The 15,765-nt window shown below is 40.4% G+C and overlaps 2 protein-coding genes across 6 annotated transcripts in view; one reads left to right on the forward strand and one right to left on the reverse strand.

The window, feature by feature from the left end:
• The window catches only part of MOSPD2 (motile sperm domain containing 2), a 46,478-nt gene extending 33,491 nt beyond the window's left edge, over positions 1-12,987 (reverse strand). The window contains exons 1-2 of one of the 4 annotated variants that reach the window (XM_043997006.1): positions 12,755-12,982; positions 12,497-12,566 (exon numbers count right to left, since the gene is read on the reverse strand). In XM_043997006.1, the coding sequence (XP_043852941.1) occupies positions 12,497-12,566; positions 12,755-12,763 (79 nt within the window). In that variant the 5' untranslated portion in view covers positions 12,764-12,982. Of the gene's footprint in view, positions 1-12,496; positions 12,567-12,754 lie in introns of all 4 variants that reach the window. The other 3 variants (XM_043997004.1, XM_043997003.1, XM_043997005.1) reach the window with 3 other exon arrangements.
• Positions 12,988-13,252: 265 nt separating this feature from the next.
• FANCB (FA complementation group B) overlaps positions 13,253-15,765 on the forward strand; it is a 36,858-nt gene continuing 34,345 nt past the window's right edge. For both annotated transcript variants that reach the window (XM_043996083.1, XM_043996084.1), the window contains exon 1: positions 13,253-13,331. The gene's annotated coding sequence lies outside the window, so the exon portion shown is untranslated. The remainder of the gene's footprint in view (positions 13,332-15,765) is intronic.

Genomic DNA, 15,765 nt, shown 5'->3' on the forward strand with positions numbered 1-15,765 from the left:
GGAGGAGAGGTTACTGAATGATGGAAGTAGGGGGTGAGAACCCAGAAGTGGTGATGGGGAGCACGGAGTATTATAGTTCCACCATGTCAACCAGTGAGCTGAAGGAGAGGAGCACACATAGAGCTAAAGGGGAGCTATGGAGGCTATGTCATCAGGGATAACCAGATTTCAGTGATAGCGAGATGGAAAGAGAGGAAGAAGAAAAGACTTGGATGAAGGGAAGTTTGTTGCCTATGGAATAGGCATTCCAAAGGGCACAGTGGAAGGGCTGGGTGGTGTTTGGTTGGGACTTTGGGGTAAGAGAGTTGAGAAGGATGGAAATAAAGAATCAAGTGGTAGGGGATGAGGAATGAAGATTTAGATGCTAACCGTAAATGGATTCAGAATCACTGAGATGCATAGATTATGACCATGGGGGAAAATATTCATCATTGAGGTAATGCTCTCCATTGATTTTCTTCTTTCCTTTTCCCTCAAGGGACAGATGGGAAGGCCTAAGGTCAAAAGGAAGGTTGCTCCTCTTGCACCAGAGCTCAGACAGACAGAAGGTTGAAACTGCCTAGGGCTGGTGTAGACAGAAGTAGAACTCCTGACTCCTAGCAGCCTGCCTTCAGGGTACAGGGGTAGCTGGAGATGGAAAGCAAGTGATTATAATCAAAGGAAGTTCTCAAGGTCTCACACCTCTTCTTCCCTAAGGCTGGAGATCAGGTAGACCCAGAAGGAGTTAGAAGTTTTACTTACAGGAGAAGAAAGCCTACTTAAGTTGGCCTGATCCAAGACCACCATCCCTCAGGGGACATATGCAGCAGAAGATGGAAGATCAGTGGTCAGTGTAAGGTCTTATTCTTCTGCCGGGCATAAAGAGCAGACAGTGCAAAGGGCTAAAGAAATGAAATGTTGTGTGTGAGGAATAGCAAGAAGGCTAGTTTGACTGACTGTAGAGGATACTGAGGAGAGCAATGTCTAAGAAAACTAGAAAAGGAAGATGGGGCCAAGCTGTGTAGTTTTAAATTGATATGGAGAAGGAGAGGATAAAGGAGAGAGACAGAGGAGAGGTAACAAGAGGGGGAGAGAGAGAGATCAGAGATGGAGCCTTCAGAAATACCCCAATTTAGGAGAAAGAACTAACAAAAAAGGAAGCAGAGTATTTCAGAAGAGGAGGAATAGCAGGATAGAATAGAATAATGAAATTCAAAGGGATAGAGACCATTAAGAAGGAAAATGTAGGCAAGTCATCAAGCATTTAATAAGCATCTACTATGTCCCAAGCACTGGGCTAAACCCTTGGGGATACAAAGAAATGTGAAAACAGCTTCCCTCAAGGAGCTTACAATCTAATTCGGAAGTCATCACACAAATAATTATGTAGAAACAAGAGATATACAGAATGAATTGGAGATAATAACAGAGAGAAGACACTAGTATTAAGGAGGGCTGAGAAAGGCTTCTTTCAGAAGCTGGAATTTTAGATGAGAATTGAAGGAAATCAGAAAAGTCAGGAGGCAGAAGCAAGGAGAGAATTCTAATCAACTGAAAAGTAGAGTGGTGAGATAAAGTATCTTTTTTTTGGGGGGGGGAGGGCAATGAGGGTTAAGTGACTTGACCAGTGTCACACAACTAGTTAAGTGTCAAGTGTCTGAGGCAGATTTGAACTCAGGTATTCCTGAATCCAGGGCCCGTGCTTTATTCACTATGCTACCCAGATGCCCCCGAGATAAAGTATCTTGAGCAAAGGAACAACAAGGTGTGTGGGTGAGTGTCACCAGAACACAAAGTATGTAGAGGAAAGAAAGGTGTATGCAGGCTGGAAAGGTATAAAGAGCTTTAAAAGCCAAAAAGCTTCATGGGGAGCCAATGGAGATTAATAAAATGGAGAATGGCAAGATCTGACCAGGGCTTTAGGAAGATCACTTTCATGACTGAGTGGAAGATGGACTGGAATGGGAAAAGCCTTGAAGTATGGAGATCGACTGATAGTTTATTGCCATAGTCCAGCCATAAGGCCTGTTAAGGACTACTTTTGGCAATCTGGTGACACCTATGACCTTCTTCACAGAATAAAATGTCAAAAAAACAACAACACCCAAACCCAAATATAGTATTGCAAAGAAAACCAATTATACAGCTATCAAAACATTTTTTAAAAACTAAGTTCAGGGGGCAGCTAGATGGCACAGTGGTTAAAGCGCTGGACCTGGATTCAGGACTACCTGAGTTCAAATCCGGCCTCAGACACTTGACACTTACTACCTGTGTGACCCTGGGCAAGTTACTTAACCCTCATTGCCCTGCCAAAAAAATAAAATTAAATAAAATTAAAAAAAAACAAAAACAAAAACAACTAAGTTCATGAATGAAGAGCATAACAAGGTCGAGGGAAAATTTTAGTTTTTAAAGACAGGCATGATTCTGAGCAAAGAGAAGGAAATGGAGGGGGGAACACTAAAAATGAGGAGAGAAGGTAGTTGAAGCAAAGTCCCAAAGAAGACGAAAAGCTTTAGATTTGGCAAGGAGGGGAGACACCTCATTATTAAAAGCCTGAAGGAAAGAAGATAAGAGAAGTTACGAGATGTGAAGAAAGGGAAGCGAAGGCAATGTTGTCTGGTATCCGAAATCTTCTCAGTAAAGCAGGAACCAAGATCATTTGTAAGAACCAAACTCATTTGCAGAAAGAGATGGGGAGGGTAGTATATCCATTCTGAGGAATGAGATAGAAAGCCAACAAAGAATGCATCAAAGTATTTCAGTGAGATAGTATAAACATATGATGCAATGGGTGCCATCAGTATGGTTTCAAAATTTCCTCCAGCAACACTCCAAAGTCCAGTTGTAGGAATAAAGCACTTAAATGGAGTTATCCTGAAAAGGGAGAATGGAAAGTCTAAGAGGTGTGGCACTGAAATGGCCAATAATATACTTATGGCTGAAATAAGAAAAATTAAATAAGAATAGGGAAAATGTATAGAGCACAGAAGTATCACAGGAAGTAGGTCACATTAAAGTTTCAGAACAGGTTCAAAAGAAACAAATTCATGAAATATAAGAGATTCTTTTCAGATTCCTCTACCAGTCTTTTCAAGCTGATAATCTGGCCATACATAGCTTATCCAAACTAATTTTCCACCAACAACACAACCTCCAATTCTAACAGGCCAGTCTCCTTCTATGCTCAATTAAATAATGCTCAACAAAAAAGAAACTAAAAGTCCAGCTATACAAAGCAAAACAATTCATAATGATATAAGCACTTTTTAAAAAATTTAAATTTTCAGTATATTGTTTTTTGTACATTACCTACATTTCCCAAAGTTACCCTCCTTCCCAGTCCAGAAAATCATCCCTTAATAAGAGACTGAAACTAAGCAACTCGTCAACCAAGTTTGCCACTCATAATTCCTCACCTCTCAAACAAAGGATAAATGGAGATGTTTTTTCACATGCCAAGTTTGGTGAATAAAATTTCATGGCATTCAGTTTTGATTTGTTGTTTCTATTTAAATTGTTATAGTTGAAGAGGGTGGGGAAAAGCAGTGAGCTCTTGAACTCATGACATAATCGCTCCAAAAAACATACAAATAATGCCATTGGACAATGCTTGGAGCAGTAAAACCCACAGAAGGATGTGCTGAAATTATCTTGTAACCAAGAACAGCTTGGAAGATCAGAAGGAGGGAGCTGTTGTGCTGAGACAGGAGTGGAACTCAACCCTAGTCACCAGTCCCAGGAAGGCCTCAACAGAGAAGGAGACCCCCAGAGCCTCTGAATGAGCTGAAACTCCAGTGTCATCTGGAACTAAGTTCACAGTCGGGTGAGAGGGCTGAGCCCTTGGCAGGGGGGAGATTATAGGGGTCTATGCTTTCGCTGAGGCAGAACTTGGGTTTTTCAATCCTGCTGGGACCCAGGAGGTATGCTTGAATAGCAGTGAACCAGGTGGGGGTGGGGCATAGGCTTGTCAGAGCTGACAACCACAACACACAAAGCTGGTTGATTAGCAAGTTGGTCTGGGGTCATCTAAGGACCTGGGAACAGGTGAGTGAAGAAGCTGCTCCTCCTTAAATCATACCACCTGAGACTTCTGAAGATTGGGATACAGCAGCCTGGAAACAGTGCCCCACTTTAAGGAGCTAAAAGTCAAGTAAAAGAAAGGAAAGATGAGCAGACAGAAAAAGGTGAGAACCATAGAAAGTTTCTTGAGTGAGGAAGATGTCAACATCAGGGCTCCTATATCTAAAGCTTCCAAGAAAAATATGAATTGGTCTCAGGCCATAGAGGTGCTCAAAAACAACTTTGAAGATAAAGTTAGAGAGGTAGAGGAAAAAAATAGAGAAATGAGGGTGATGCAGGAAAGACATGAGAAAAAAGTCAACATCTTGAAAAGCCAAATGGAAAAGCTCTCTGACAAAAATAATTACCTAAGAATTAGGATTGAACAAATGGAAACTAGTGACTTTATGAGAACCAAGACACAATAAAGCAAATCCAAATGAATAAAAAAAATAGAGGGCAATGTGAAATATCTCCTTGGAAAAACTGCTGACCTGGAAAAGAGGCTCAGGAGAGATAATTTGAAAATTATTGGTCTAGATGAAAACCATGATCAAGGAAAGAGCTTAGACATCATCTTCCAAGATATTCTCAGGGAAAATTGCCCCAATATTCTAGAAGCAGAAGATAAAACAGAAATTGAAAGAATCTACCAATCACCTCCTGAAAGACATCCCAAAAGGAAAACTCCTAGGAATATTATATCCAAGTTCCAGAGCTCTCAGGTCAAGGAGAAAATATTGCAAGCTGCCAAAAAGAAAGAATTCAAGTACTGTGGAGCCCCAGTCAGGATAGCACAAGATCTAGCAGCTTCTACAATAAAGGCCTGGAAGGCATGGAATATGATATTCCAGAGGGCAAAGGAATTAGGATTATAACCAAGAATCACCTACCCAGAAAAAAAAATGGGACTTCAATGGAAAAGAGGACTTTCAGGTATTCATGATGAAAAGACCTGAACTGAATGGCAAATTTGACTTTCAAATACAAGACCCTAGAGAACCATTAAAAAAAATTGGAGTTGGGGGACATACCTGGGTTCGTGCAGTGGGTTACTGTCTTGTGTCTGAGGCCAGGTTTTGGCTGGGATTCCCCTGGGTCCAGGGTGGATGCCTTGTCCACTGTGTCACCTAGCTGCCCCATGATGACATCTTTAAGGTTAAATTGAGGGGTGAGGGGAATGCACTGGGGGAGAGGGAAGGGCAGAGGTGAAATCCTACATGAAAGAAACAGGAAAAGGCTTATAGAGTGGGGGAAGAGATGGGGGAGGTGCAGGGGAGTAAATGAATTTTACACTCATCAGAAAAGGCTCAAAGACCTCAATCTCATCAGAATTGGCTCAAGGAGGGAATAACATATGCACTCAGTTGGGTAGAATAATCTATCTAACCCTTCAGGAAAATAGGAGGGGAAGGGGATAAAGAGAGAGGGGCAAAAGAAGGGAGGGCAGACTGGGGGAGAGGACAGATAGAAGCCAATCCCTTTTGAAGAGGGATAGGATGAAAGAAGATAGATAATAGAATAAATATCATGGGGAAGGGAATAGGATAGAAGGGAAACAGTTAACAATAGTAATCATGAAAAAGAGAAAAGGGGGGAAAATTGTACAAAAAATATTTATAGCAACTTTTTGTAGTGGCTAAGAATTGAGAATCAAGAGAATGTCCATCACTTGAGGAATCACGGAAGAAGCTGTGGTATGATTGTAGTGGAATGATATTGTGCTATAGGAAATGACAAACAGGATGATCCTAGAAAAACCTGGAAAGACTCATGAACTGAAGTAAGCAGAGCTGGAAGGACATTGTGCATAGTGACAGCAGTATTGTTCAATGAGCAAGTGTGAATGACTTAACTACTCTCAACAATGATCCAAGGCAATCCCAAGGGAGTAATGACAGAAGCTTACTATCCACCCTCACAGAAAGAACTGATAAAAAGAGAACTTGTGGATTGTACATATATAACCTGGTTGCTGTCTTGTAAATTGTTTTAGTTGCTGAGTGTATAGTTTTCTGGTTCTGCTTACTTCACTTTTCTTCAATACAGGTAAGTCTTCTCATGATACATTGTATTCATCATATTCATTATTTTATAGTGCAATAATTTCCCATTGCTTGCACAGACCACAAACTTGTTTAGCCAATTGATAGGTATCTATTTTGTTTCCAATTCCTTTTAACTATAAATAAAGTACTGCTGTAAATACTTTGTTGTTCATAGAGCCTTTTTTCTTCACTGACCTTTGTCCAAGTACTTTTTTATATAAGGCAGTATATAAACTGAAAAAAAGAAACAATTTTCATGAGTTCAATTCATTTTAATTGCTCTGAGAACACATAATATGTGCTATTCAATCAGTCTGCACACAAACGTATATTTCATGGCAAGCTTTTTTTTTTTTTAAATTAAAGCAGTGGCAGGGGAAGTGCAGTAGCAGTGCCCTGATTTTCTTTCTTTTTTTTTTCTTTTGGGCAGGGCAATGAGGGTTAAGTGACTTACCCAGGGTCACACAGTAAGTATCAAGTGTCTGAGGCCAGATTTAAACTCAGGTCCTCCTGAATCCAGGACCAGTGCTTTATCTATTGTACCACCTAGCTGCCCCCAGTGCTCTGATTTTCTAAGTTAAATCTGTACCTTTTTAAAATACTTGCATTAAAATGTAAATTCTTTGTAGTTTATTATTGCCTGTTCCTACATACTGTCCAGCACTTCTAATGGATAGCTTGCAGTCAGTTCTCAATATGACTAAATAATAAAAGAAGTACTAACTAGTTATGTTTTGATTTAATTTATTCTGGTTTATTTTATAGTGGATATGAGACCACTGAGTAAAACAGAGATGACCTAGTCAAATTTATGTATTATGAAGGTCATTTCAGAAGTAATGTGATGAATTGATCTATAGGAGAAAAACTAGAGTCCTGACCATTTAGAAGACCTTATACCTATTACAATAGTCCAATTATGATCAAATTTCTTAAAAAGCAGGGCTAAAATAAAAATGCTTTGAAAACTCTTTTAAGAGGAAAAGAAAAAAGTAGAAAAATAATTGGAATGTAAATACTTAGGTAAGGCTTAGACAAAAAGAGTGCTGATAATGTCCTCTATAATTTCTCTTTTCTCAACCACAATAGTTGAAGTTTCAAGTTAGTTCACCTATGAAGTCAAATAACCGCATTGATACAAACTGTGTTTTCAAGATGCTTCTGTATATAAACCAGATTGTCTCATTTAGCTCTTTATTTACCATGATGTGTAGCAGAGTGCCTTCTTGTTCATAGAAGCTGCTTAATAAATATCAGCTGAATTGAATGTGACTTTTAATTTGATTAGTGATACTTTGCAAGGCAGGGTGACATAGACAGTCAATTATCCCTTGAGTTGTGTGTATTTTAATTTCTTCTATATGTAAAGTTAAAAACTGTCAATAGGTAACCTAATGTCGAATACAAAAGGGGAAGAATGCTGAAAGAAACTATAAGAATGAAACAAGCAGCACTGCTTCTGAAAAAAAAAGATCTATTTAGCTCAAGTTTAAAGTAATAGTTTTGTCATGCAAACCTTTTAAAGAGCTATGTATCAGCTAAATATTTTACGGATATCTTCTTATTTGAGTCTCACAACAACCCTTTGAGTTAAGTGACTTGCCCATGGTTACACAACTAGTAAACGTATTACACCTTTCTTGACTCTCAGTTCAGAACTCTTTCCACTGTAACATACTGCACCCCCCCCACACACACACACTCACTCTCTCTCTCTCTCCTATTCTCATTTGAATTTCTAGCACATAGCTAAAAAGAATTACAAGTGACAACTGTTAAGAAAAATGTGTTCATTCAATTGAATTCTTTCTTATTAAAGAAATCTACATGATTTTGACACTGAAATTCATTACAGAAAGTAAATCTTAAGTATAGATAGAAAACAAAAAAAAATATAAAACCTATCAAACGGATACCACATGTCAGGACAGAATGAGTATAATGCTGTTAACACATCTAATAAAACATTTCTTTTTAAAATAAGATAATGACCAATTGGAAATTGATAATGAAAACACTAGTAAGTAAGTCTCCTTGGTTTTCACATTCTACTCTACATCCAGGAAGATCATACACTGATAATTATAACATAGTCAACAACAAGTAGAACAGGAATCCAAACACAAATGGATGCCAGGTGATCAAAGAGTAGGGAATACATTTTTAGACATAGCCAATCTGATGATTTGTTTTGACTATACTTAATGTCACAAAGGAAAGCTAATATAGAGGGGGGCAGGGTTGAAAGGAAGAAAAGGAGGGGTAATGTAACAGTAATAAAAATATATGGAAGAGAAACAGAAAGAAGCTCAGAAAGGTACTCTGGACATTTTTGCTAGTATGTTAAATTTAATACAGAATATTTGGGGGGGGGGGCAATGAGGGTTGAGTGACTTGCCCAGGGTCACACAGCTAGTGTCAAGTGCCTGAGGCTGGATTTGAACTCAGGTCCTCCTGAATCCAGGGCCAGTGCTTTATCCACTACGCCACCTAGCTGCCCCAACACAGAACACTTTTTAAAAAGAACCCTACCTAACAGAAATTCAGTTTCATATATAATCTATTCTGCTCTTGGTATAATGAATCATTCATGTTTACTGATGCCTATGTTCATAATAAAAGGGAATCAGATTTTAAATTAAAACAAACAAAAGGTTCAGGTGCAAACAGAAGGAACAAAAGAAAAGATGTTTTCCCAGTTGGAATTGCAGATTTAGAGCTAGAAAGGAACCCAGAGGTCATCTAAACCAACTCCCTTTTAGAGATGAGGAAACCAAGGCTTATAGAAATGAGGGACTTGTCCAAGGTACTACATAGATAGGATGCTGTGATAGGAATAACATACAGAAGGTTCCTTGCTACATAGGCACAACTAATTTTTCTTTAAGAAAGTAGTGAAACTGTGAAGACATAATTGGTTTAGGGGACTAATGCTCAGGCCTTAATGTAGCTTAGCTTCCTGGTGTCTTAAGGATAAAAGCTGGCCAGGGGGCAGTTAGGTGGTGCAGTGGATAGAGCACAGGCCCTGGATTCAGCACCTGAGTTCAAATATGGCCTCAAACATTTAATACTTACCAGTTGTGTGACCCTGGGCAAGTCACTTAACCCCAAATGCCTCACAAAAAAAGAAAGAAAGAAAGAAAGAAAGAAAGAAACAAACAAAGAAAGAAAGACAGAAAGAAAGAAAGAAAGAAAGAAAGAAAGAAAGAAAGAAAAAGCTGGCCAGGAGTTCCTCTTTCAGGTTTGACAGACTCCTACTTGGTCAACACAAAGAAAGGGAAGATATGCTCAACTAAATCAGTGTTGTATCACTGAATATTATCTTTTCTATGTTATGGTTAAGTAAATTTCTTTTGTTAACTATTAGATAGTCTCCAAGTGTCTCATTTCATCCGAAAACCAAACATGAACCATCAGACAGGCCTGATTCAGATTTATTTTACAACATATGCCATCTATCTTATGAAAAAAAAATAAACACTTAGAAGACTATTAATACTCTAGTAGAATTTAGCTAATTATGATAAAATGTGCTTCTGTGGACAAATCTGAAACCTCATCATTGTTTCTACTGAAAAACACTTCAAAAGGACTTACAAACATTTGGAACACATCCCAGTTTTAAGTCAAAGACTGTGTACCTTGTGATTCTAAGCAGTTTTTCCAGTTTGCTATTATTATTAATTGTTTTAACAGATGCTCAAGACATTTCCCCCTACCCATCTATCATAAGCTGTAATGGGAATAGCACAATTAGAGAACATGAGGAATTATCATTTTCCTTTCTTTGCATAAGCAAAAGAAATTATATGTAGTAGGTAGATTAATATTTTCATCTGCATATACTGGGTGAAAAGAGAACCTGAGACCTACTGGAAACCTAAATCATGATCTGCAGAGACCTATAGATCATGGAATCATAGAGTTGGAAAGCATTTTAGAGGTCATTTTGTTCAACCCCTTCGTTTTCCAAATGAGGTTGGATTCATTGATCTCTAAAGCACTGTTCCAGTTCTAAAATTCTAAGAACATATGGTACTAGATGATAGAGTAAGTTAGGTTGCATACCATACCCAGCAGGGCATTACTTGTAAATTACAGTCATGGAACACCAGCTTATTATTACAAAATATTTAACTATTAAAGTGATTTAAGGAGCAGCTAGGTGGTGCAGTGGATAAAGCACCGGCCCTGGATTCAGGAGCACCTGAGTTCAAATGTGGCCTCAGACACTTGACACTTACTAGCTGTGTGACCCTGGACAAGTCACTTAACCCCCATTGCCCCACAAAAAAAAATAAAGTGATGTAAGAAAGAACATAAAATAATTAATTATGCATCCTCCCCAACTTTAGAGTATCTTGTACACATATCCTAGTCTTCACTCACATATCAACCTACTCACCTTCTCACCTGTACTACTGCAAAAGCTTCCTGGTAGGTCTCCATACTGGAAGTCTCTTTCCAATCCAATTCATCCTCTACTAAGCTTCCAGAGGGATTTTCCTAAAGTATGTTACCTCTGTACCCAATAAATTCTAGTGAATAGTTCCAGTATCAAATATCAAGTCCTCTAGCATTTAAAGGTCTTTTCAACTTGGCCCCTTCCTATCTTTCCAAACTTCTTACACTTTATACTCCTTCAAGCACTCTATGATCAAGCTTACACTAGTGTACTTGCTGTTCTTCACACAAAATGTTCCATTTCCTTTGCACTGGCTGTTCCTCATGCTTTAAACACTCTACCTCCTCACCTCTATCTCTTGGCATCTCTGGTTTCCTTCAACTCAGCTCAAATCTCACCTTCTGCAAGAGATCATCACCTCCTATCTACTATGCATGTATCTTGTAAGTATCTATTTACATGTTGTCTCTCCCATTAGAAATCTTAAGAGAGCAGGATTGTTTTGGGTTTGTTTTTTCTTTTGCCTCTTTTAGCAGAGTCAAACAGTAATTCCTTAATAAGTACCTGTTTACTAGCTCTATGACTACTTGTTTTATCTATAGTAAGATCTATGGGCTAAAGTTAAAGTTCTTCCAACTTTCTCTGACAAAATTTTGGGTGTGAAGAGAATAGATGCTAAGAATTTACAACATTCCTGAAATATGAAGGTCATTGTAAAGACTTCAATCACCTGTTCTAGGTTAGTAACAGGCATCTAACCAAGAACTGTATTTAATAGTACAACACTCAACATTAGGAGTTGACAACCTCCTATAGCCTAGATCATTTCCCCCTAGATAAAATGCGAAGCTAAAGCAGTCCTAATGAAGAATTTCCAGCCAATAAGATATATGCCACTTGCAAATGTACAACTAATCATTCACATTTCAAAACAAACATAACTGGAGTCCTTTTTTAAAGTACTTAATGCAGGTAACACAAAGAGTCAAGCTACCTCATTACTATGACAACTGTGCTACCCAGGAATAGAAGTATTCCTTACTAAGCATCTATATAATAGAAACTATGGGCAATACAGAAACATAGGCTTTCCTTCCAAAGAGCATAAAATTTAGAGGCAACCCATTTTTCAGTACTACAGTTTTTGTTCTTGTAAACTGATGAAATTATCAGCAAAGAAACCATTTGCAGAGTAGCATCAGGTATTCTAACAAGAAGCACTGGTACAACCTGCTTACCTCAATCAGGCACACCCCAATGAGAAAGCTGAAAACATCCCTAACAACAACCCCCCCCAAACAACAACAAAAACCCCTCCAACCACATTTTTGTCCACTTAAATCTCTACTTTAGTGCCCCAGTACAGTCAAGTCCAATTAGCCCTGTCTTTGCAGTCAAGCTCCAGTCAAGACTTTCTTGTTTACTATGTGATATCAGGGCTTACCCTTTGGGTTTCAATTTCCTCAGTGGGAAAAGGAGAGGGTTCTAAATTTGTGTTTCATGAATAAAAAAAATCTTGGCAAGTATATTAAAATATAATTGGCTCATTTTCTATCCCTGTGTATTTTTAAAATAATTTTATTTTTTAATGCATTGATATGCATGACCCTGACAAGGGGTCCATAAGCTTCATTACAGTGCCCTAAGGGTCCACAGATTTCATTACCACGGTAAAGGGGTCATTGACTTCATCAGTCTGTCAGTAGGCTTCCAAAGACCCCCAAGGAGACCATGACACTCTCGGAGGTCCCTTCTACTTCTTAAATCCAAGGATTATACTGAGCCACACAACCCCGACACACCTACTCCTGGGGTGACTGGGTCCGAGCAAGGCTGGAGATGAAAGATACCCGGGGGGGGGGCGCGGGGAGGGGGAACCTGGAGGACAAGTGCCCCAAACGTGAGGGCCTCTGGCTGCTTCCAGGGGGGGCAACGGCGGGACCCCGGCGGGCCCTCGAGAAAAGTTGGGGAGGCAGTGACAGATCCTCGTGGTACCCACCTGCCAAATACTCCGCTTCAAACCTCCTCCGGGTCTCGCTGACAAGCTTCGATTTCTCCTGGGAGGGAGCCTGGAGGACACACGAAGCGACGCTGAGACAGACGGATGCCCCGCGGGCCCCCTCCCCCGGGGTCTCCCCCCTGCCCGGGTGCTCCTCCTCCTCCCCCAGCCCTTCCCAGAGGAGCCTCTTAGGCCTCGGGAAGCACCCGAGGCCCGGCCGGGCTTGGGGCCCGCCCGCCGGCACCGGCATCTGCTCACCTGGGCCATGGTCCCTGCTGCCGCTGCCGCCACTGCCTCTGCCTCTGCCGCTGCCGCCGACGCCCGGCCTCACATCACCAGCCCAGGATCCGCGGAGGCGAAACAGGCGGAGACAGGGAACAGGGGGGAGGGAGCCGAGGGGCTGGGCAGGCGGGTCTCGTGACACCGCACCGAGGTGGGAGGGAGAGGGAGGAGGCTCCGGAGAAGCCGTCCAACCCACGGCCGCCGCCTCGGATCTGGGGGCGGAACCAGAGCGCTTCAAGTCGCGTTTCCTTGAATCCCAGCCCCCTCGTGTCTCTCCCCGAGAAACCAGAAATCGCCCCGCCCCTGCCTCAGACCACGCCTCCTTCTGGCTTTGGCCACGCCCCTTCCTCCCCGTCTGGACGGGTTTGGGTTTTGTAGTCAAACTCAACATCCTCCTCCCCTCCTGAACTCCTCCCAGTAGTCTCAGCTTCGTTTCCGGGTTAGTAGGCCTTCCCCCCCCCCTCCCCCTTCTTCCCAGGATGCCTTGTGGGCGCGGGACTTTTCAGAGTGGGAGGCAGAGGTTGGCCGACTGTGGGCTCCTGCTAGCCCGAAGGTAGGTGCTGTGGAGGAAGGCATGAGAACTTCACCTCTGACCTCCACGTGGACCTGTCCGGGGTGGGGGTGGGAGGGTGCTGAAGTGGGAGGGAAAGGCAGGGAACTCCCTCCCCCCCAGATCCTTCCCCCTCGTGTAGTCCAGGAGGTTGTCAGCCCTAGAACTCTCTCCTGAGCCGCGCAGTGTGCCCATTGTCCGGATGGGTAGTGGGCGTCAGACTCATACGGTTCTTATCCCCGTTAATAAGCTCCTTGGGCTGAAAGTCAAAGTTCTTCCAAATCTCTGGGGCCGACTTTCACTCGTGCTCCTTTGCAAACGGGAAACCTGGGCTCAGTTCCTGGATCTGATGCTTCACCAACCTCGCGTATTTTAAATGTGAATGAAATACTAATGTTTTTAAATATTAAAGCTGAATGGTTTTCGTAACTTAACACTGCAGTAAGACTTTTGGGACACCCTATATGCTTACATATAGGTATTTTCTATAATTTCCATACTGTGCGCATGTACCTATAGGCGTACATTTACATATATAAATGCATGTGTATGTGTGTCCATATGCATACATACATGTAGCCATGCTTCCTTCTCATCATCATTGGCCTTCCTCCCCACCCCGATCTCCAGCTCTTTTTCATTCATTCAAAGAAGACATTACTAATACTAGGCAATGCCTATTTCAATGGGCATGAAAGGCCTACTATAGAAAAGTTTGTGTGAGGCAGCTAGGTGGTACTCCAACTAAGAGTGCTGGACCTGGAGTCAGAAACACTTGGGTTCCTATCCATTTATTAGTTGTGTCTCTTTGGGCAAGTCACTTAACCTCTGATTAGTTTTCTCATCTGTAATATGGCTATAATCATAGCACCCATCTGCTTTGCAAACTTTAAAGTGCTATATAAATGTTAGTTATTGTTCTTTTGGTTATTTCCCCTCATGGGATCTATGATGTCATCAAGTGAGGAACCTCCCCCTTCTGAGTACAGGTTAGGAACTCTTCTGCAATTTATGGTATTGAGGCATAAATTAAGATCTGTCTGGGACACTGGAAGATTGTCATCTGCCCAGAATAACCCAATCAGGATGTTATAAATGGGACTTGAATTTAGAAGTTGGATGTCTGTCCACTATATCATACTGTTCATCTACTGGACACAGTGCATACAAAGATACAATTTGATACCTTGATGCCCACAGGAAGGGAATATAACATATAAGTATAGTATAAGATAAGCAATCTGATAGGGGAGAACATTTTTACTTGGGCTATCATGGAAGGCTTCACAGAGGAACTAATAATAATGATGATTACAATAGTGTATATGTTATTACATAGTTTATATTTTTTTCTAAGGCAGCATGGTTAGTGAATAGAAAGTGGGCCTTTGGAGTTGAGAGGACCTGGGTTCAACCCAGCCTATGACGCAGTCTGTGGTGTAACTGTGAGCAAGTCATTTAATTTCTCAATGCTCCTGTAACTCTTAGACTGCAGTTTGTCAATGAGTTGCTGAACTTTTTTTTTCAAGTGTGAACTTTTCACACTTGGAATTTCCTATCCCTATGAAATCACAGGTAAAGTGCTTTTAAAGGCTCTTACATAAGTTGATTGAGCCTTAAAACAACTCTGTGTAATAGGTACCAGAGGCAGTTTTATCCTTATTTTGTAGATGAGGAAACTAGAGTAAAAAAGGATAAGTGACTTGGCCCATGGTTATACAATTACTAAATGTCAGAGGCTAATTTGAAACTGCTCTCTCTCCTGTCTATAAGTTTTAGCTGTCTTAACACTATAATAGTGCTGAATACTTCTAAAATAATAATAAAATGTGATGGGTTAGAGTACAATAGTAAAAACACTATGATTTTTACAAGTACCATACATATGAATTACCTACTGGATTTTAAAGATAAAATCAAAAGCATATTTTACAATAAAAAATAGTTGGACACATATTTGCTTTTCTATTTTAGGTTATGCTACTCAGAAGTAGTGAAATTCCAGTAACTAAGGGATCTGCTTCCAAATTTCCATATGGCTTTCTCTTCATTTTGTCAGAAGTCATTCAGAAAAATAACATTAAGTCCTTTGGATCTTGAGGCCTTTCTACTGCAAGGATTTTAATAAGGAAAATGTATGTCAATATATCAAAAACTAACAGTACCATCTTTAAGGGGCTGTTTAGTGTATGTTGGTGTTTTAACTGTGCAAAAGAATGGTCTTTTGCAAGTATTATATAGCAAACACTGGGTTTGATTCCTCTTACCAGTTTTGTTATTTACCATCTAGATAGTCTTAGTCAAATCACCTAACCTTTCTGAATCTTAGCTGATAGCTATCTGCTTTCCAGGGTTGTTGTTAGGATCATAAGAGATTATATATACATGTGTTTGTATGTAAGGATTTCAATGTTTTAAATTTAGTACAAGATAAGAA

Source organism: Dromiciops gliroides, chromosome 3 (assembly GCF_019393635.1).
Source record: "Dromiciops gliroides isolate mDroGli1 chromosome 3, mDroGli1.pri, whole genome shotgun sequence".
Lineage (NCBI taxonomy): Eukaryota > Metazoa > Chordata > Mammalia > Microbiotheria > Microbiotheriidae > Dromiciops > Dromiciops gliroides.